Source organism: Oncorhynchus mykiss, chromosome 18 (assembly GCF_057628025.1).
Source record: "Oncorhynchus mykiss isolate SJ-2025 chromosome 18, ASM5762802v1, whole genome shotgun sequence".
Classification (NCBI taxonomy): Eukaryota; Metazoa; Chordata; class Actinopteri; order Salmoniformes; family Salmonidae; genus Oncorhynchus; species Oncorhynchus mykiss.
The window spans coordinates 62,303,615-62,325,979 of NC_143039.1; the positions used below are offsets into that span (position 1 = coordinate 62,303,615).

General features: G+C 48.2%; 2 protein-coding genes across 2 annotated transcripts in view; one reads left to right on the top strand and one right to left on the bottom strand.

Annotated features, from left to right (window-relative positions):
• Window positions 1–2,441, top strand: part of hey1 (hes related family bHLH transcription factor with YRPW motif 1) — a 4,013-nt gene extending 1,572 nt beyond the window's left edge. Inside the window, exon 5 of the mRNA XM_021572515.3 lies at window positions 233–2,441. Coding sequence (XP_021428190.1) covers window positions 233–981 — 749 coding nt within the window. The 3' untranslated portion in view covers window positions 982–2,441. The remainder of the gene's footprint in view (window positions 1–232) is intronic.
• A 1,591-nt stretch (window positions 2,442–4,032) lies between these two features.
• Window positions 4,033–20,390, bottom strand: LOC110496860 (stathmin-2). Its single transcript, XM_021572874.3, has 5 exons — window positions 19,887–20,390; window positions 7,118–7,213; window positions 6,690–6,868; window positions 6,092–6,283; window positions 4,033–5,817 (listed from the first exon to the last, which is right to left on the bottom strand). Exons 1-5 carry the CDS (start codon window positions 19,903–19,905, stop codon window positions 5,758–5,760), a joined length of 546 nt encoding a protein of 181 aa, XP_021428549.2. The 5' UTR covers window positions 19,906–20,390; the 3' UTR covers window positions 4,033–5,757.
• Window positions 20,391–22,365: the final 1,975 nt, after the last annotated feature.

A 22,365-nucleotide genomic window follows, 5' to 3' on the forward strand; every position in this document is an offset into this window, starting at 1 on the left:
GTTGTTCTGTAAACTCAAGCTATGTGCATCTCATTAAATATTTTAATAAGTCTGGCAGGCATAGCACAAGACACCTGCTTTAGTTTCTTTGCTAACTTTAACTATCTTCCTGGATTGTCACACTCATTGTTATTAGTAGACTTCAGTAGACTTCCTTTATTCCTGCTCTACTTGTTTGGTGGTATTGTCTGAAAACAGTTAATTTACCCTGCTTCTCCCCTCTCCCTTCCAGGTTACTTTGATGCCCATGCCCTGGCCTCGGACTACCGGGGTCTGGGCTTCAGGGAATGTCTGGCTGAGACGGCCCGCTACCTGAGCATTATGGAAGGCCTGGACAGCACTGACCCCCTGCGGATCCGCCTGGTCTCCCACCTGAACAGCTACGCCTCCCAGAGAGAGGCCCACTCCGTCTCTGTGTCTGGACTGGGCCACCTGGCATGGGGCTCGGCCTTTGGGTCTCCCCCCTCCGCCCACCTGGCCCACCACCTCCTCCTCCAGCAGCAGCACCATCAACACCAGCAGGGGGCGACATTACCGTTACCACGCAGCGCCTCCAACAGCTCTCCGTCATCCTCCTCTTCTACTTCTTCTTCATCCTCTTCTTCCTCCTCCTCGCCGATAGAGAGAGAGCCTCGCTCCTCGCCCCATGGCCATGCTCCCAGCAGGCTTAGCGGTGCCACCCCCCTCTCTGAGCACAGTCACGCCCAGGGGGGTCCTCTCCGTGTCCCCCCCAGTGCTGCCCCCCTCCCCCCAGGGCTGAACCTCACCGTGACGTCCACAGCCGCCGCTGCAGCCTCCAAGCTCTCCCCTCCCCTCTCCCTGTCCTCCCTCTCCACCCTATCGGCGTTCCCCTTCCCCTTCAGTGCCTTTCCCCTGCTGTCCCCCGGCACCCTCAGCCCCCCCGTCCACACCCCCTCCAGCCAAGCCAGCCTGGGGAAGCAGCCTTACCGGCCCTGGGGCATGGAGATAGGGGCTTTCTGAACAATCTTTAACCCCCCTCCACACTGACTAAACTGACCAAGTAGATGGCTAGAGAGTGCACCATCACTACGAACTGAACTGAACTCACCAGCTGAGCTGGACCTTTCCATGGCCAAGAAGATGTTGTTTTTCTATCATACCATATCAACATTCTATAAAGGAGATAGCTATAGGAATACCATTTTTTATTTTGTTGTTTTTCTATGATGTTGACGAAAGAGGGAAACAATTATAAGAGAGCAAACAAAGTGATTGTTTAATTAACAATATTGAGTTATCTATGTGTTGTTCAGCCTGTAAGGGGAACATTTCACAGATGGTCAGGCTGTCAATCAGTCGCCCATCAAGTTCTCAGCGAAATTGTCCCCTTTGTTTTCCCATTGAGCCCTGGACTGTACTTGTATCTCCCAGAGAGAGAGAGAGGGAGAGAGAGAGGGAGAGAGAGAGGCATGGAGAGGGAGGTCTTGGTGGTGCCCCTTTTATGGCATTTTATTGACTGGAAGAACTAAAAACCAGGTGTTTGTTTGACTGTTAGAATTTATCCGGAACACTCTTGTTTTCCATTCGTTTGATTTTCATTCTCTGTGTGAGTTTCTATCGCAGCAAAATCTCTCTGAAGTAATGTATTTACAGTCATGAGTCAAGGGTGAGGACAACAAAGAGTTCATGTCCTTAGACGTGATGTCTACAGAGGTCACAAGACCCTATATTTCTGATTGTTAGCAGATTGCAGTCAAAAAGGGGTAGCTGTACAATTGTTTAACATTAAACAACATACTGTCATAGCGAGCTGAGCAGGCAGCTATTGAGATGTATGGAACCAATTGGAATCGGTGTAATAAAAAAATGCAATGCTTTTTCAAAGAATTACAATACTAGTTGGTCTGAGACTTGCAACATAAATTCTTTACACTCCTTTGCATTCAATTATATTATATGATCCATAAAAAGTGGTGTAGGCGTGACACTCTTCTCAATTAAAACATATATTTTTGTATGAATTAATAGGCAAATTATCATATGATATCATTTTCAAACATAGATGCCAATAGGAACAATCGCTCAAACACACTGCAGTATCCCTGTACCTCTATATAGTCATTGCTCAGAGATATCTAGACTACATATATCCCCTATACGGTCCAATTCTAGATTGTTTCCGACCATATCTCTGTGGATTCTATGGCGAGTCTGTGACAGTAATAGCATCCCCTCTTGTAAGATGTGTATTTTTACCAAACCTCAAAAGTGATTTTGTCATAAGTGTTTTGTATAAAAAAGCGCTGATACATCTGATTTCTCAGCTTTCTAATAATGATATACTGTGTGTATACATCTACACTAGAGATGGGATGTATGTAAAGAGAGAGTGCTGGGATGGCATGTGAGGTACTCTATTCCGTCCTTCACTTATCTATCTGTGTGACTTATCTGCAATAAAAAGCTATGAGAAAATGAAATCCATTGTTTGCTCCTTCTGTGTCCCAAACTGTGGTGTGATTGAGATCGTGTGGAGAAAGACACATTTTAATAACGATTTCTGATATTCAAAATTCAACCCTCCCTATTTATATCCATCTTTGGTTAATATGACTGCCTGGAACTGTTGAGATTCTCTTCCTTATTTATTTTAATTGTTAGATCAATCTTTCACCAACATTATCCAACATTTCCGAAGTCTGTTTAGATAAAGGAAGATATCGTTGTGATTAACAGTAGTAATATCGACTTTGACCCCACACTGCTCTCCATAGGTAACAGTGGTAATAGTCCCTGCTCCAGTCCCTGTCTGTCCATGTCCCTATCTGTCCCTACGCTGCTCTCTGCTGTGCTGTGAGACAGTCGACGCCCGGTCTCAGCCACAGCCTCTGGGTCTCTTGATTGCCTCTCTGTGTGTACAGGAAGCGATTAACAACGAGGGGATGTCCTGGACAATGGCAGCTTGGCTGGCCCTACCGCGTGGGAAGAGAGGGAGGAGGGAGAGAGGGAGGAAAGGAGAGAGGAGGCTAAAGGAGAGAGAGGGGAAACAGAGGGTAGTGTGGGAGGCAGAGAGGGAAGAGAGGGAGAGGAGATGGAGAGAAAGGGCAGTGTGGGAAAGTGGGAAAAGAGAGAGAGAGAAAGAGTGGGAAAGAGAGAGTGTGATAGACATAGGGGTGTGGGAGAGAGGGGAGAGAGAAAGAGAGGGAATAGAGAGGGAAATAGAGCAGTGTGGGATAGAGGGGAGAGGTAGGAGGGAGAGAGAAGAGAGAGCACAGTGCTGCTTTGTCCCAGAGCTATGGTTGCAGCCCACTCTCCTCCCGGTGTGCTTGGCTCCCACGCTCCCCCAAGTTACTGTTGTTGCTGCTGCTGGGACGCCCGTCAGAGGAGTGATAAAACAGAGCCTCCTCCTCCTCCTCCTCCTCCTCCGCCTTTCATCAACTCTCTGCCAAATCATCCTCCTCTATCTCACCCACCCTCCTATCCCTCTCTCTTTCACTTGGTCTCCATCCATCCTCCTCCTCCTTTCATCAACGCTCTGCCAAAATATGCTCCTCTCCTGTATCTCTCCCACACCCTTTCCCTCCTTCTTTCTCTCCCTCTGTCTCCATCCATCCTCATTATCGTTCTTCCTGTCGTTTGTTTGCCAGACTCGTAAGGTGATTCTCATCAGTAACTATGGGGGAAGAGTCTACACTACAGAGTCTAGTATTGTCTCATGTAAATCCTACAGGCAATTCTGGATTTACTTCATAGTGAAGGGTCAAGGTGTTACAACACTGCCAATTGCAATCTTTTGTCACCACCTGCTGGTCATATGCGATTCTACAACTGTGGATGATGATCACTTACTTTCCTTGGCCATGTCCATATTCAGGCTCATTCAGAGACTGAGTAATAAATATAGTTATATTATAGAAATAATACAATAATATATACAAACAAAGATTAATGTGACAGATTAATCTGCATTTGTAATTGGACATGCTCAAAAACAATTAGAATTATTTTTGTCTTCTTCCAAGCTAAAAAGACAATAGATCAGAAATAGAATAAGCACACACACAGCCAATATCATTCACAGAACCCCAAACCTTTATTAACCACAGGTTGCTCACAAAGATATATGCGGAGGGGGGAAACACAAACAGGAAGAGAGAGAGGCAGGCAGATTCATCACCATGGACAGGACGCTGTGATGTCATCAGTATGTGACCGATGGTCAGATATACAGCTCCAACCTCCTGGCTGTGCTCCCTGTGCTCCCCATCACACACGCACACACAATCCACCCACCCCTCCTGAAACACACACACACACACACACACACACACACACACACACACACACACACACACACACACACACACACACGACCTGTATACACTTGCATGCACCCTTTGCAGATGGCCACTGTCTTCCTTTGTCATGTTAACACATCTAACATCATCTAACTGTTATTTGAAGTCTATGTGTTGATTGGCTTACATGTTGCCCACTTTAGCTGTTTATGCCCTTCGTATGCCATAGTCTGCTGTACCCAGTTAAAAGCTGTTTAAATACTAAGAAGAAGGTACAATGATTCATTCTCCATAGTGCGAGAGTTATTCTACGATTCTCCATATATAGTGTGAAACCATCCTAGTAGCATTTGGCATTGGTTCCTCTCTGGTACGACGTGAAAGAAATGAGAGGGCCCATAAGCTTGCAGGACATGGATGTAACTTATGGATCTACCATTGCCTCTATGTTAGCCGCTATATGAGTTTGTAGCATTCTAGGCACGATTACATTATCTACATGTCTAAGATGGTACATACATGCTGAGAGAGTGATTGACAGGGGACGCAGGGGGTCTTGGGAACCAGGAAGGATCATAACACCCCTCTGTGACATCATGGTATGAGCCAGGGATGTCATGTGACCTCTGCAATGCCCAACTGACAGAATTTAGCAAGCTCCTCTTGAGCGACGTGTCATGTTTGCCAAATTTCTCAAAATGTGTGTGTGTGTGTAAGTGTGTTTGAGAGTATGTGTGTGTGTGAGCGTGCATGTGTGTGTGTGAATGTACAACTGTATGTAAGAGAGTGGGGGATCAGACAGACAGACAGGAGAAAATCGGCTCATAAATGCTATAATAAGTCTCCTGAAGTCTAGCTAGTCTCTCTTCCAGGAGTCAATGTGCAGCTTGCATTCTAATCATCCCCATACTGACTGACTGACCGACACAGACACAGACACAGACACAGACACAGACACAGACATGGTCAGAAAATAACCACCGCAAACACACGTCAGCTAGCTGGCAAACTCACAACATCACAGAAGCCTGATAGTACAAGAGAAACTGCAAACGTTTTTTGTTCCGAGAAAAACTACACAACAAAGTACATCCATAGATAGAGAAAATGATCCAATCGCAAACTGCAATACTTTAGCTGTATTATCATACTGTATATAACAAAAAAGGAAGTATTTACAAAAAACAATACCCACTTTCACTTGGTTGGCTTCTCTTTTCTTTCTTTTTCATCATTTGAAATTGAGCAAACACATTCTTTTATAGGGAGGAGTGGGAGACATTTTCATATTTGTTTGTGATCCCCCCATTTGCTAACGCTGTTGGTGTGGGCTGGCGGTGGGTGGGTTGGTCATCCTCCTCCCTCAAGGGAGGGGGGGGGGGGTTGTCTGATGCTGTGGGGGCTGTAGTAGTAGGGGGATCTGGGGGGGGGGGGGGGGGCTGTCGGGGGGAAGGGTGGCTGTAGGGGGGTATGATGGTCGGTGGCGCCCCTCATCTGCTCACGCTGTCAGCTCTTCCCTCAGCTCTTTGTTCCTGCGCACCACCTGGGCATGCCTCTCCTGAGGACAACACAGAGAGAGATGCTGCCATGTTGGACATACCAGAAACCTCTTAATACTGACCCTGCCCTGAGACTCTCTGATTCAAGTCTGTCAACTTACTGTCCTCCCCCTTTCAGCTGACATGTTTAACTACAATTGCCAGTGTTCCATCCTTGAATGATGCCACCAGCCCCTACCTATCACATCGTACCCTTCTATCTTGTCCACCCCTTCCATTCACCTGGTCTTGCTGTCTCCACCTACAATTTTTCCCACCAAGCTCTCCTCTCACCTTCTCCTGCAGGCGCTCCATGATGGAGGCTAGGTAGGCCTGGCGGTTCTCCTTGATCTGCTCCATCTTCATGGTAAGCTTCTCCTCTGCCATCTTGCTGAAGTTGCTGTTCTCCTCCATGGCCTTGAGCAGCACGTCCCTTTCGTGCTCCCGCTTCTCTGAAAGGGCCCTGAGAACCTGGGCCTCCTGGGACTGAGGAGGGGGCGTGATAGAGTAGAGTAAAGTAGAGTAGGGTACAGTAGTGTAGAAAAGAGTAGAATAATATGAAGTAGAATAGAATAAGGAATCCAAATAGAATAGAATAAAGTAGAATAGAACAGAATAGAATGCAGGTAAGGGTAAGACAAGCTAAGGTATAGGCTAGGACAAGCTAAGGAATAGACTAAGACAAGCTAAGGTATAGGCTAAGACAAGCTAAGGTATAGTCTAAAACAAGCTAAGGTATAGGCTAAGACAAGCTAAGGTATTGGCTAAGACAAGTAAGCTAGGACAAAGTTTGTCCCAAGTATAATTTACTAGCGTGATTCAGTGTGATTCAGTTTTGGAATTAAGTTGTCGGCTTATGCTAAGGTAAACTGATAGATAGATGGTGACTCACTCTCCTCCGGTCCTCAGCGGCCTCCAGCTTCTTCTGGATGTCCTCCAGAGAGACCTCCCTCTTAGGGGGCGAGGTGACACAGTGGGCTGCGTCCGACATCGGGGAGGGGGGCTTCAGGATCACCTCGAAGGCCTGGCCAGAGGCACGCTTGTTGATGGGCTTCACCTCCATGCCTGCTACTGCAAGGTGAGACGTGTGTGTGTGTGTGTGTGTGTGTGTGTGTGTGTGTGTGTGTGTGTGTGTGTGTTTGGTAGAGGGGGGACAGATGGAGGAAAACCACAGAAGGAAACTCAAAATGCTGCCTTAGTAGTATTAATATTACCCCAATCAAACTTTCACTTAGACAAAAAAATTGCCTCTTCGTTGCCTTTACAGTAAGTTGAAAGTGATTTGAAACACTAAAAAAGTCAGGTGACTCTTCTGCATACCTTGGAACTCTCCCATCAGGTTCTTGCGTGCCTCAGGGTACAGGCAGGAGCAGAGGAGAGATAGGACAGAAATCTCCTTCATCTTCTCTTTGTATGCTGTGGGGAACACACACACACACACACACACACACACACACACACGCACACGCACACACACACACATGCGCGCACACACACACACATCGTTAACCCACTTTCTCCTCCTCATAAATGATCATCCCACATGGTATCGCCATCTTTAGATGTTTAGGAAAATAAATATTCAGCAAATCCTGAAATAGAAAAGAAAAACATGATAATCAAAGGCGGTCTAGTGAGATGAATCAGCCTGAGGTTTCTAAGCCCCATTTTGTGGAGCTTTGTTTGTGCAGACTGAAGGGAAGTGGGATGGCTGTGTGTGTGTATGTTTGTGTGTGTACATACTTGCGTGAGAGGGTGTCTGCTGTGTCCTCATATGGTCTGAACGGTTGACCACCTCCCCACAGCATTCATTCTCCATTCATCATTAGCTATGCATTTCATTTCAGCATATAATTGATTTACTTAGCTAGCAGGCAAGCTACCCTCCTTGTCTGTAGCTAGCACTGGTAACATCCAACAGTGATTTAACAGCAGGGGTAGCACCTAGAGGCTGAATGATTATGGCTGATGTTGCCAAAATATCCTAGCCTGGAATCCAAACTGTATTGCTCTATTTCAATATTATTTCACTTTAGGATAACAGGCTACAAAGTTCCTGAGCTTTGGCACCCAAATTGGGACTAGAACCTACTGTAGCATCCCCATGAGGCAGCCAGCAAAGATGGGAAACTACTGTATCATACTGCAGCAAACACTCTGGCTCTCGTCCTCCTGACTGCTGTGCTGTAGTGGTCAGTACAGTGTGTATTGGAGGCACAGTCAGAGTCCAACTGGGCACCTCAACGTGCCAAACAGCACCCAAGCCTCTATGATCTATCATCCACCACACGCTGTGGGCTGCAGGGCTGAAAATTGCTACATCTATCACTGACTGATTTCCCTGGCTGGGAGTCAAAACTGAGCAAAATAAGGCTGAGATTTACAGTCAAACAGCTTCTCCATGGAGGAGAGAAGTGTAGCTAGTGCCTACTGCCGCTCTGCTGTTGCTCAACCAGCCAAACCCTCTCCCTGTCTTTCTGTCTGTTTGAGTGAAGTGTTGCTAGTGCCCACAGCAGTGGTACTGCACAACCAGACAGCTCTCAGCCTAGCAGACGCCACGGGAAATCAGATCAACTCTCACATGTTGCAATAGCTCTCTGACTCTCCGATGGGCTTGTTAACCCTTCCCAGAAGAAAAAGAAAATAAGATAAAAGAGGGGGTGAGAAGAGGAGAGCAGAGAAAAGGAGGACTGTGTTAACTCTCTTGTTAACCCCTCCTTCCCAGAAGAGAAGGAGAAAAGGAGGACTCGGTTAACCCCTCCCATAGAGAAGAAGAGAAAATTTAAGGGGGGGTGAAGAGGATGAAAGGAGGGCTGGTTTGAGCTGGCTGACTCCCACAGGGATGGAGGGACCTCAGGGCAGGCAAATGGATGCTACTGACTTCGCTGAGGTAGTGGAGGGGATTTTCATTTGTTATTACTGGACCAGACCATCTCTACTGGTGGCCCGCTGGACGGATGTGTGTGTGTGTGTGTGTGTGTGTGTGTGTGTGTGTGTGTGTGTGTGTGTGTGTGTGTGTGTGTGTGTGTGTGTGTGTGTGCGGGTGCAGTTGTGAGTGTACGTGTGTGGGTGTAGGTGTGCATGTGTGTGTGTGGGCGTGTGTGTTGGCTGTCACGTCGTCATTAAGAGGGCAGTGTGTGTGCCGGGAAACACAGGCAGCAGCCATTTTCCCTTCATGACATCTTGTCAGTGATGTCAACAAATGGTGTTTTAGTGGAGCAGATTTTGTAGGTTAAGTTTTAATGAGCAGGTAGTTGTGTCAACTTTCTCTTATCCTGGTCTTACCCTGTTGTGTGTTTTGTTGTTTAGTGAACGTTGTCAACACATTTAGTTGAAGTGATTTTATTTATTTATTTTATTTTTATTTCACCTTTATTTAACCAGGTAGGCTAGTTGAGAACACCTTTATTTAACCAGGTAGGCTAGTTGAGAACACCTTTATTTAACCAGGTAGGCTAGTTGAGAACACCTTTATTTAACCAGGTAGGCTAGTTGAGAACAAGTTCTCATTTGCAACTGCGACCTGGCTAAGATAAAGCATAGCAGTGTGAACAGACAACACAGAGTTACACATGGAGTAAACAATTAACAAGTCAGTAACACAGTAGAAAAAAAAGGGGAGTCTATATACAATGTGTGCAAAAGGCATGAGGAGGTAGGCGAATAATTACAATTTTGCAGATTAACAACACTGGAGTGATAAATGATCAGATGGTCATGTACAGGTAGAGATATTGGTGTGCAAAAGAGCAGAAAAGTAAATAAATAAAAACAGTATGGGGATGAGGTAGGTAAAAATGGGTGGGCTGTTTACCGATAGACTATGTACAGCTGCAGCGCTCGGTTAGCTGCTCAGATAGCAGATGTTTGAAGTTGGTGAGGGAGATAAAAGTCTCCAACTTCAGCGATGTTTGCAATGGGCATTCAATATGGGCCTTGTCCTTATGTGACGTAATATAGCTTTATATTAAATACATTTCTAAACTAAACATTGCTATTCTATTATGGTGACCTAAAACCACACAATTCTACAGTAAACAAATACATTCCTTTTTATGTATATGACTCTCGAAGGAAAATGATTTTATAATTTCTACCGCAAGATCTACACTGAACATCTTCTCTTATCCCCATGGAGATCTCCTCCTCACCACGGAAACAGAGCCAGTTGTTACGTTTCCTGTTGTAATCCATCAGCATGAGACCACAGATCATCAATAACCTACCCCCTCTTCCTCACCCTTTTCTCTTCTTCTTCCTCCTCTTGCACTGGTGCTGTCCTGTTTTGCCCGTCTCTCCACCCCAACCCAATACTGTCCTGTTCTGCCCGTCTCTCCACCCCAACCCAATACTGTCCTGTTCTGCCCATCCCTCCAACACAGCCCAATACTGTCCTGTTCTGCCAGTCCCTCCACCCCAACCCAATACTGTCCTGTTCTACTGTCCTGTTCTGCCCATCCCTCCACCCCAACACAATACTGTCCTATTCTGCCCATCCCTCCTACCTAACCCAATACTGTCCTGTTCTGCCCATCCCTCCTACCTAACCCAATACTGTCCTGTTCTGCCAGTCCCTCCACCCCAACCCAATACTGTCCTGTTCTACTGTCCTGTTCTGCCCGTCTCTCCACCCCAACCCAATACTGTCCTGTTCTGCCCGTCCCTCCACCACAGCCCAATACTGTCCTGTTCTGCCCGTCCCTCCACCACAGCCCAATACTGTCCTGTTCTGCCCGTCCCTCCACCCCAACCCAATACTGTCCTGCTCTGCCCGTCCCTCCACCTCAACCCAATACTGTCCTGTTCTACTGTCCTGTTCTGCCCATCCCTCCACCCCAACACATTACTGTCCTGTTCTGCCCATCCCTCCTACCTAACCCAATACTGTCCTGTTCTGCCCATCCCTCCACCCCAACACAATACTGTCCTATTCTGCCCATCCCTCCTACCTAACCCAATACTGTCCTGTTCTGCCCATCCCTCCACCCCAACCCAATACTGTCCTGTTCTACCCATCCCTCCACCCCACCCCAACCCAATACTGTCCTGTTCTACTGTCCTGTTCTGCCCATCCCTCCTACCTAACCCAATACTGTCCTGTTCTGCCAGTCCCTCCACCCCAACACAATACTGTCCTGTTCTACTGTCCTGTTCTGCCCATCCCTCCACCCCAACCCAATACTGTCCTGTTCTGCCCGTCTCTCCACCCCAACCCAATACTGTCTTGTTCTGCCCATCCCTCCACCCCAACCCAATACTGTCCTGTTCTGCCAGTCCCTCTACCTCAACCCAATACTGTCCTGTTCTGCCCATCCCTCCACCCCAACCCAATAATGTCCTGTTCTGCCCATCCCTCCTACCTAACCCAATACTGTCCTGTTTTGCCAGTCCCTCGACCCCAACACAATACTGTCCTGTTCTGTCCGTCTCTCCACCCCAACCCAATACTGTCTTGTTCTGCCCATCCCTCCACCCCAACCCAATACTGTCTTGTTCTGCCCATCCCTCCACCCCAACCCAATACTGTCCTGTTCTGCCAGTCCCTCTACCCCAACCCAATACTCTCCTGTTCTGCCCATCCCTCCACCCCAACCCAATAATGTCCTGTTCTGCCCATCCCTCCTACCTAACCCAATACTGTCCTGTTCTGCCAGTCCCTCCACCCCACAACAATACTGTCCTGTTCTACTGTCCTGTTCTGCCCATCCCTCCACCCCAACCCAATACTGTCCTGTTCTGCCCGTCTCTCCACCCCAACCCAATACTGTCTTGTTCTGCCCATCCCTCCACCCCAACCCAATACTGTCCTGTTCTGCCAGTCCCTCTACCCCAACCCAATACTGTCCTGTTCTGCCCATCCCTCCACCCCAACCCAATAATGTCCTGTTCTGCCCATCCCTCCTACCTAACCCAATACTGTCCTGTTCTGCCAGTCCCTCCACCCCAACACAATACTGTCCTGTTCTGTCCGTCTCTCCACCCCAACCCAATACTGTCTTGTTCTGCCCATCCCTCCACCCCAACCCAATACTGTCTTGTTCTGCCCATCCCTCCACCCCAACCCAATACTGTCCTGTTCTGCCAGTCCCTCTACCCCAACCCAATACTCTCCTGTTCTGCCCATCCCTCCACCCCAACCCAATAATGTCCTGTTCTGCCCATCCCTCCTACCTAACCCAATACTGTCCTGTTCTGCCAGTCCCTCCACCCCAACACAATACTGTCCTGTTCTACTGTCCTGTTCTGCCCATCCCTCCACCCCAACCCAATACTGTCCTGTTCTGCCCGTCTCTCCACCCCAACCCAATACTGTCCTGTTCTGCCCATCCCTCCACCACAGCCCAATACTGTCCTGTTCTGCCAGTCCCTCCACCCCAACCCAATACTGTCCTGTTCTACTGTCCTGTTCTGCCCATCCCTCCACCCCAACACAATACTGTCCTATTCTGCCCATCCCTCCTACCTAACCCAATACTGTCCTGTTCTGCCCATCCCTCCTACCTAACCCAATACTGTCCTGTTCTGCCAGTCCCTCCACCCCAACCCAATACTGTCCTGTTCTACTGTCCTGTTCTGCCCGTCTCTCCACCCCAACCCAATACTGTCCTGTTCTGCCCGTCCCTCCACCACAGCCCAATACTGTCCTGTTCTGCCCGTCCCTCCACCACAGCCCAATACTGTCCTGTTCTGCCCGTCTCTCCACCCCAACCCAATACTGTCCTGCTCTGCCCGTCCCTCCACCTCAACCCAATACTGTCCTGTTCTACTGTCCTTTTCTGCCCATCCCTCCACCCCAACACAATACTGTCCTGTTCTGCCCATCCCTCCTACCTAACCCAATACTGTCCTGTTCTGCCCATCCCTCCACCCCAACACAATACTGTCCTATTCTGCCCATCCCTCCTACCTAACCCAATACTGTCCTGTTCTGCCCATCCCTCCACCCCAACCCAATACTGTCCTGTTCTACCCATCCCTCCACCCCACCCCAACCCAATACTGTCCTGTTCTACTGTCCTGTTATGCCCATCCCTCCTACCTAACCCAATACTGTCCTGTTCTGCCAGTCCCTCCACCCCAACACAATACTGTCCTGTTCTACTGTCCTGTTCTGCCCATCCCTCCACCCCAACCCAATACTGTCCTGTTCTGCCCGTCTCTCCACCCCAACACAATACTGTCCTGATCTGCCCATCCCTCCTACCTAACCCAATACTGTCCTGTTCTGCCCATCCCTCCACCCCAACACAATACTGTCCTATTCTGCCCATCCCTCCTACCTAACCCAATACTGTCCTGTTCTGCCCATCCCTCCACCCCAACCCAATACTGTCCTGTTCTACCCATCCCTCCACCCCACCCCAACCCAATACTGTCCTGTTCTACTGTCCTGTTCTGCCCATCCCTCCTACCTAACCCAATACTGTCCTGTTCTGCCAGTCCCTCCACCCCAACACAATACTGTCCTGTTCTACTGTCCTGTTCTGCCCATCCCTCCACCCCAACCCAATACTGTCCTGTTCTGCCCGTCTCTCCACCCCAACCCAATACTGTCTTGTTCTGCCCATCCCTCCACCCCAACCCAATACTGTCCTGTTCTGCCAGTCCCTCTACCCCAACCCAATACTGTCCTGTTCTGCCCATCCCTCCACCACAACCCAATAATGTCCTGTTCTGCCCATCCCTCCTACCTAACCCAATACTGTCCTGTTCTGCCAGTCCCTCGACCCCAACACAATACTGTCCTGTTCTGTCCGTCTCTCCACCCCAACCCAATACTGTCTTGTTCTGCCCATCCCTCCACCCCAACCCAATACTGTCTTGTTCTGCCCATCCCTCCACCCCAACCCAATACTGTCCTGTTCTGCCAGTCCCTCTACCCCAACCCAATACTCTCCTGTTCTGCCCATCCCTCCACCCCAACCCAATAATGTCCTGTTCTGCCCATCCCTCCTACCTAACCCAATACTGTCCTGTTCTGCCAGTCCCTCCACCCCAACACAATACTGTCCTGTTCTACTGTCCTGTTCTGCCCATCCCTCCACCCCAACCCAATACTGTCCTGTTCTGCCCGTCTCTCCACCCCAACCCAATACTGTCTTGTTCTGCCCATCCCTCCACCCCAACCCAATACTGTCCTGTTCTGCCAGTCCCTCTACCCCAACCCAATACTGTCCTGTTCTGCCCATCCCTCCACCCCAACCCAATAATGTCCTGTTCTGCCCATCCCTCCTACCTAACCCAATACTGTCCTGTTCTGCCAGTCCCTCCACCCCAACACAATACTGTCCTGTTCTGTCCGTCTCTCCACCCCAACCCAATACTGTCTTGTTCTGCCCATCCCTCCACCCCAACCCAATACTGTCTTGTTCTGCCCATCCCTCCACCCCAACCCAATACTGTCCTGTTCTGCCAGTCCCTCTACCCCAACCCAATACTCTCCTGTTCTGCCCATCCCTCCACCCCAACCCAATAATGTCCTGTTCTGCCCATCCCTCCTACCTAACCCAATACTGTCCTGTTCTGCCAGTCCCTCCACCCCAACACAATACTGTCCTGTTCTACTGTCCTGTTCTGCCCATCCCTCCACCCCAACCCAATACTGTCCTGTTCTGCCCGTCTCTCCACCCCAACCCAATACTGTCCTGTTCTGCCCATCCCTCCACCACAGCCCAATACTGTCCTGTTCTGCCAGTCCCTCCACCCCAACCCAATACTGTCCTGTTCTACTGTCCTGTTCTGCCCATCCCTCCACCCCAACACAATACTGTCCTATTCTGCCCATCCCTCCTACCTAACCCAATACTGTCCTGTTCTGCCCATCCCTCCTACCTAACCCAATACTGTCCTGTTCTGCCAGTCCCTCCACCCCAACCCAATACTGTCCTGTTCTACTGTCCTGTTCTGCCCGTCTCTCCACCCCAACCCAATACTGTCCTGTTCTGCCCGTCCCTCCACCACAGCCCAATACTGTCCTGTTCTGCCCGTCCCTCCACCACAGCCCAATACTGTCCTGTCCTGCCCGTCCCTCCACCCCAACCCAATACTGTCCTGCTCTGCCCGTCCCTCCACCTCAACCCAATACTGTCCTGTTCTACTGTCCTGTTCTGCCCATCCCTCCACCCCAACACAATACTGTCCTGTTCTGCCCATCCCTCCTACCTAACCCAATACTGTCCTGTTCTGCCCATCCCTCCACCCCAACACAATACTGTCCTATTCTGCCCATCCCTCCTACCTAACCCAATACTGTCCTGTTCTGCCCATCCCTCCACCCCAACCCAATACTGTCCTGTTCTACCCATCCCTCCACCCCACCCCAACCCAATACTGTCCTGTTCTACTGTCCTGTTATGCCCATCCCTCCTACCTAACCCAATACTGTCCTGTTCTGCCAGTCCCTCCACCCCAACACAATACTGTCCTGTTCTACTGTCCTGTTCTGCCCATCCCTCCACCCCAACCCAATACTGTCCTGTTCTGCCAGTCCCTCTACCCCAACCCAATACTGTCCTGTTCTGCCCATCCCTCCACCCCAACCCAATAATGTCCTGTTCTGCCCATCCCTCCTACCTAACCCAATACTGTCCTGTTCTGCCAGTCCCTCCACCCCAACACAATACTGTCCTGTTCTGTCCGTCTCTCCACCCCAACCCAATACTGTCTTGTTCTGCCCATCCCTCCACCCCAACCCAATACTGTCTTGTTCTGCCCATCCCTCCACCCCAACCCAATACTGTCCTGTTCTGCCAGTCCCTCTACCCCAACCCAATACTCTCCTGTTCTGCCCATCCCTCCACCCCAACCCAATAATGTCCTGTTCTGCCCATCCCTCCTACCTAACCCAATACTGTCCTGTTCTGCCAGTCCCTCCACCCCAACACAATACTGTCCTGTTCTACTGTCCTGTTCTGCCCATCCCTCCACCCCAACCCAATACTGTCCTGTTCTGCCCGTCTCTCCACCCCAACCCAATACTGTCCTGTTCTGCCCATCCCTCCACCCCAACCCAATACTGTCCTGTTCTGCCCATCCCTCCACCCCAACCCAATACTGTCCTGTTCTGCCCACCCCTCCACCCCAACCCAATACTGTCCTGTTCTGCCCATCCCTCCTACCTAACCCAATACAGTCCTGTTCTGCCCATCCCTCCACCCCAACCCAATACTGTCTTGTTCTGCCCATCCCTCCACCCCAACTCAATACTGTCCTGTTCTGCCCATCCCTCCACCCCAACCCAATACTGTCCTGTTCTGTCCGAAAGCATCCCTCCTACTTAACCCAATACTGTCCTGCTCTGCCCATCCCTCCACCCCAACCCAATACTGTCCTGTTCTACTGTCCTGTTCTGCCCATCCCTCCACCACAACCCAATACTGTCCTGTTCTGCCCGTCTCTCGACCCCAACCCAATACTGTCCTGCTCTGCCCATCCCTCCACCCCAACCCAATACTGTCCTGCTCTGCCCATCCCTCCACCCCAACCCAATACTGTCCTGTTCTGTCCGTAAGCATCCCTCCTACCTAACCCAATACTGTCCTGCTCTGCCCATCCCTCCACCCCAACCCAATACTGTCCTGTTCTGCCAGTCCCTCTACCCCAACCCAATACTGTCCTGTTCTGCCCATCCCTACCTCCACCCCAACCCAATACTGTCCTGTTCTGTCTGTAAGCATCCCTCCTACCTAAACCAATACTGGGGCCTTACAGGTCTCGAGGGCCCAATAAGCTAAAACAGCAGCCTGACTGGACTGACTGACTGACTGACTGACTGACTGACTGACTGACTGACTGACTGACTGACTGACTGAGTGTGTGTGTGTGTGTGTGTGTGTGTGTGTGTGTGTGTGTGTGTGTGTGTGTGTGTGTGTGTGTGTGTGTGTGTGTGTGTGTGTGTGTGTGATAAAGCTCATCATTTAGTTTACAACCTAGCCTCTAGACGACAATATAATCAGTTGTGTAATTACAGCATTAATGGAGAACTACAGTGGAAATGGGCTATTGAGTGGGATGGTGGATGGAGGATATTATCAGCGAGGGAGGTTTCAGACATTAGTATGCATTGTTGAACACTGAAATGCAAACAACAGACCAATAAGCCTGAGCCTAAACACGTTTTTAATAACCACACCCAAGGATTCATGTTCCCTATTTAGTGTAATGTCATCTAGACCTAATGTCATCTAGACCTAATGTCATCTAGACCTAATGTCATCTAGGTCCAAACACACCAAGACAGTCGTGAAGAGGGCACGACAAAACTTATTCTCCCTCAGGAGACTGAAAAGATTTGTCATGGGTCCTCATATCCTCAAAGGAACAGCTGCACCATTGAGAGCATCCTGACTGGTTGCATCACTGCCTGGTATGGCAACTGCTCGGCCTCCAACCACAAGGCATTACAGATGGTAGCTTCCTGCCATCCAGGACCTCTATACCAGGCGGTGTCAGAAGAAGGCCCTGAAAATTGTCAAAGACTACAGCCACCCTAGTAACAGACTGTTCACTCTGCTACCGCACGGCAAGCGGTGCCGGAGTGCCAAGCCTAGGTCCAAGAGGCTTCTGAACAGCTTCTACCCCCATGCCATAAGACTCCTGAACAGCTAATCAAATGGATACCCAGACTATTTGCATTGCCCCCCCCCCCTTCCCCCTCCTTTACACCGCTTCTACTCTCTGTTGTTATCATCTATGCATAGTCACTTTAATAACTCTACCTACATGTACATATTACCTCAACTAACCGGTTCCCCCCGCACACTGACTCTGTACCGGTACCCCCCTGTATATTGTCTCGCTATTGTTATTTTACTGCTGCTCTTTAATTACTTGTTACTTATATTTCTTATTCTTATCCGTATTTTTTAAAACTGCATTGTTGGTTAGGGGCTCGTAAGTAAGAATTTCACTGTATTCGACGCATATGGCTAATAACATTTGATTTGATTTGATTAGGATACAATTATTATTTTATCTGAGAGACATTGCTGATGATAGCCTCCCCTCTCTGGCTGAGATATTTGATTTCAGCTTTTGCTTAACCCGTATACATTTTATTCTACAACTGTTGATAGGTCTTGGGAAGTGATGAATACAGCTCTATGGCAACAAGACTCACAGGAGTGACTCAGGCAGAACTGGGTTCAGGGATGCACTCAGTGACACTGCGGAGGCTATGACCTCTGGGGGGCGCCATTGTCCCAGAAAGCTTTGGCCCCTTAACACAAAGAATGAGGAATAGATATCTGATGGCCACACCTAACTCATGGGCTTATCTGAGAGATCACACAGTAGGCACTGTATATATTATAAATTAACAAGGATCTTAATGTACATTAACGTAAGCATTTTTAATGTCCCTAGCCAAATCAGTAGCCAAGTGGGCAGAGAGCATGCATTTGAATTTTGGCTTGTCATTTAATAGGCCTACCACTAAATGCCATTGGGAGGACGCTGTGTATGCCGCCCACAACTGTCAAATATCCTGTCTGTCTGCCTGCCTTTCTGCCTGTCTGTCTGCTAAAAATGCGTTGATCCAAGGCTGTAGGCCACATATTCTCATTGAATATTCTATAAACAGCAAGGACACATTTCTAGTTATATTACAATCACTGTCATTGACAGTATGGTACATAACCAAAACTCAACTGATCCGGCCTACGGCCCTGCCTGCCCTTGCGCCCACTGACGACGTCTATGACGATCATGTGCTCTGGGTGTCTGGCCCATCCCACTCGCCCAGTGTCTGTCTGCAACTCAATAATAAAATACAAAAAATAAAAAAAAACATAACTATCAGCTATGCGGCCAGCCGAGACATAACGAAACAGCCCGCTGCAGGTGCAGGCAGACGCTAGGACCTGACACAGTTAAATGCATTGCTCTCTGTCTGCACCCTCATCCACACATCTATCGCCGACCTAGTCATCCGGAATACAAGTAGTCCCTTGACCGTCGTCGCCATAGAGACGGGTCTCAACTCACTCAAAAGGGCCCTTAATCCGCATGAAAGTGCTCCATCAAGCATTAGACAATCTTGGATAGGTCTATACTATTTATACTCCCAAATATCTTAAAACATTTATCATGACTGGCTGTAAGCAAATCAGGCCTAGCCATGCATTAAAATTATATCAAGACCAGGGATGAAATTCCCGGAATATGATGACACATTTCACTTCCATCCATTCCTCCATATAACCAAATAGACATGTTTAGATCATAAATTGAATGACAGGGCAATCATCGGCCACTAGGAATGAATGTGACCATATGATTAGTATCCATATAGATTCGAGAGAAAAAAATCTAATTCTGCAAACGACCATTCATTTTCATTGCAAGTCGTAATTCTTCACCTGACAGCTTTAGCTCAGATGTAAAGTGTGCGGCTAGAGATTCATTTCTTCTCATGCATTCCTCTCATCATTCAACTTGATTGAGCATACGATTATAATACATAGTAGCCCAGTCCCTATAATAATATGTGTAAAGGTTTAGCCTAATTCTGCTCTGGGCTGGTGAGGAGAGAGAGAGACCGTGATGTTGGGTGCGGTCGTTCTGCATTATGCTGCTGTATGAGCATGTGTTGGTCTACGGCGGCAGGTGCGGCAGCCAGCATCCACAAGAGCGTCTTTCCTGCTCGAATAATCTACAGCAAATGTGTCCATAGGATTTCTTCAATCTAGGCTGTGTATTCGCTTTCCGCACAATGTAAAAAGGGAGATTGAATATCCCTATAATAAAATGTTATTGGGCTATTTAATCATACACTGTAGCCCACTATTATCAACCGACCCTGTTGATATAGAATGAAAGAAAAAACACATGCGTACAGTTCAGGTTCAATTGTAAACACAAGCAACATGATTGCGTCCATTTACAAGTTTAAAACTACAATATTTGTTGACATGCGACAGACTTTGACCGCTCCCTTTAATAAATGCTTGGCAGTCTTTTGTGCCAAGGGTGTCGCCGCTGCATGCTCACACAGCATCATTCCAGCCTCATGCAGAATCACCACCCAACGCTCTGTGACTGTCAACTCGTCCCCAAAACACAGATAAATAACGGTACATCGTTAGCTTACCAATTGCTGTTTTAGCCATGTCTGTCGGTTTGTGCGGCGTTGGTGCTGCTGAAGTGGGCTATAGGCTACTGGAGGGAGCGTGCGTCGCAGTTACTGATCGGTGCTTGGCGAAAAAAGCGAGCAAGGCACTGAGTCAGCAAGAACACTGCTGTGTGGGGAAAGAGAGCACTGCGCGAGACAGCAAGGGGGCTGGTGAATTACAAGCGTCTATACGTGCTCAAGCAGATTGGCTACCGCGGTCCCCTGACGCGCATTTCCTAGGCAAGAGACGGTCGCTTTTTCCTCTAATGTTCCTGTGTGTAGGATAGCTCAAGTTGACCCTATGAAAGGTGACGGGGTGGGTGTTATCCCTCTTTGTTTTCTCTAATGGTGCCGCCCGTAAATTAAAGTATTGTCAGAGATGGAACCGCTCCTAATGGCTGTGGTCCATGGTGCTGAAACGGTATCAGAGCGAGGCAGCCTACTAATAGCTTAACTTAATGGAAATAGACGTTGAAGGTAAATGAAACGTAACTTGACCACAATGTATAGGCCTAATGTTTCGTGTGTGACATAATTACAAGGTAACACATAGGCCGATCTGTGAAATTTTGACATTGATGTTTTAATGCCACTCCCTAGCGTATTTATTGGAATAAAATTATATCTAGGCTATAAGTGTAGTGGCTAAATGGCCTTCTGCTTCATGGTAACACGTCTTTTTCCTATGCCTTTGTGATTGCATGATAAAGTATCCTATCCAGAATTGAGACCTGTAATGAGTCATAGGGGTTGGGTTAAATACTGAAGACACATTTCAGTTGAATGCATTCAGTTGTACAACTGAATAGGTATTTTACCCTTTCCGTAATATTATAGTAGGCCTATCTGACAAAATCGTATTGTGAATGACCTCTCTACAATGTTCCCTCTTCAATCGCTTGATGTCAGCAGACTATTACTTTACTAGTTCACAACAAGACCTTCACTTCAGCCATCAACCAGAGTGGGCTATGAATTAGGAAAACAAAAGCAAACTTTAGAATAAATAGATAGGCTCTTTTTGTAGTATACTCTTAGGAAAAGTCACATGGGATTACGTTAATTTCACATGTGAAATTCATGTGACTTTTTCTTCTATTTAAGTGTTTTAAATTAAATTTTAAACCTTTATTTAAGCAGGGAGTCATGCTGAGACCATGATCTCTTATGCAGCATGAACACATCAATAAACAACAATTACACTGTACATATCCATATCAATTACACTGTACATATCAATGAAAACTGTACATATGTTACACTGTACATATCCATATCAATTACACGAAACACAAAAAGCTAAACAGATGGATCACCAACAGTCTGAGATACACCGGCTCCGACGCTCGTCGGATGTGGCAGGGCTTGCAAACTATTACAGACTACAAAAGGAAGCACAGCCGAGAGCTGCCCAGTGACACGATCCTACCAGACGAGCTAAATCACTTCTATGCTCGCTTCGAGGCAAGCAACACTGAGGCATACATGAGAGCATCAGCTGTTCCGGACGATTGTGTGATCACACTCTCCGTAGCTGACGTGAGTAAGACCTTTAAACAGGTCAACATACACAAGGCTGCGGGGCCAGACGGATTACCAGGATGTGTGCTCCTGGCATGTGCTGACCAACTGGCAGGTGTCTTCACTGACATTTTCAACTTGTCCCTGATTGAGTCTGTATTACCAACATGTTTCAAGCAGACCACCATAGTCCCTGTGCCCAAGAACACAAAGGAAACCTGCCTAAATGACCCGTAGCACTCACGTCCGTAGCCATGAAGTGCTTTCAAAGTCTGGTAATGGCTCACATCAACACCATTATCCCAGAAACCCTAGACCCACTCCAATTTGCATACCGCCCAAACAGATCCACAGATGATGCAATCTCTATTGCACTCCACACTGCCCTTTCTCACCTGGACAAAATAAACACTTATGTGAGAATGCTATTCGTAGCCATGAAGTGCTTTCAAAGGCTGGTAATGGCTCACATCAACACCATTATCCCAGAAACCCTAGACCCACTCAAATTTGCATACCGCCCAAACAGATCCACAGATGATGCAATCTCAATTGCACTCCACACTGCCCTTTCTCACCTGGACAAAAGGAACACTTATGTGAGAATGCTATTCGTTGACTACAGCTCAGCATCCAACACCATAGTACCCTCAAAGCTCATCACTAAGGAACCTGGGACTAAACACCTCCCTCTGCAACTGAATCCTGGACTTCCTGACAGGCCACCCCCAGGTGGTCAGGGTAGGTAGCAACACATCTGCCACACTGATCCTCACCACTGGAGCTCCCCAGGGGTGCGTGCTCAGTCCCCTCCTGTACTCCCTGTTCACCCATGACTGCATGGCCAGGCATGACTCCAACACCATCATTAAGTTTGCAGACGACACAACAGTGGTAGGCCTGATCACTGACAACGACGAGACAGCCTATAGGGAGG

Coding starts and splice junctions, on each gene's coding strand:
- LOC110496860 (XM_021572874.3), bottom strand. Junction 6,284..6,689: donor CCGCTGAGGACCGGAGGAGA/GTGAGTCACCAT, acceptor CCCCCTCCTCAG/TCCCAGGAGGCCCAGGTTCT. Junction 5,818..6,091: donor TGGAGCGCCTGCAGGAGAAG/GTGAGAGGAGAG, acceptor TGTTGTCCTCAG/GAGAGGCATGCCCAGGTGGT.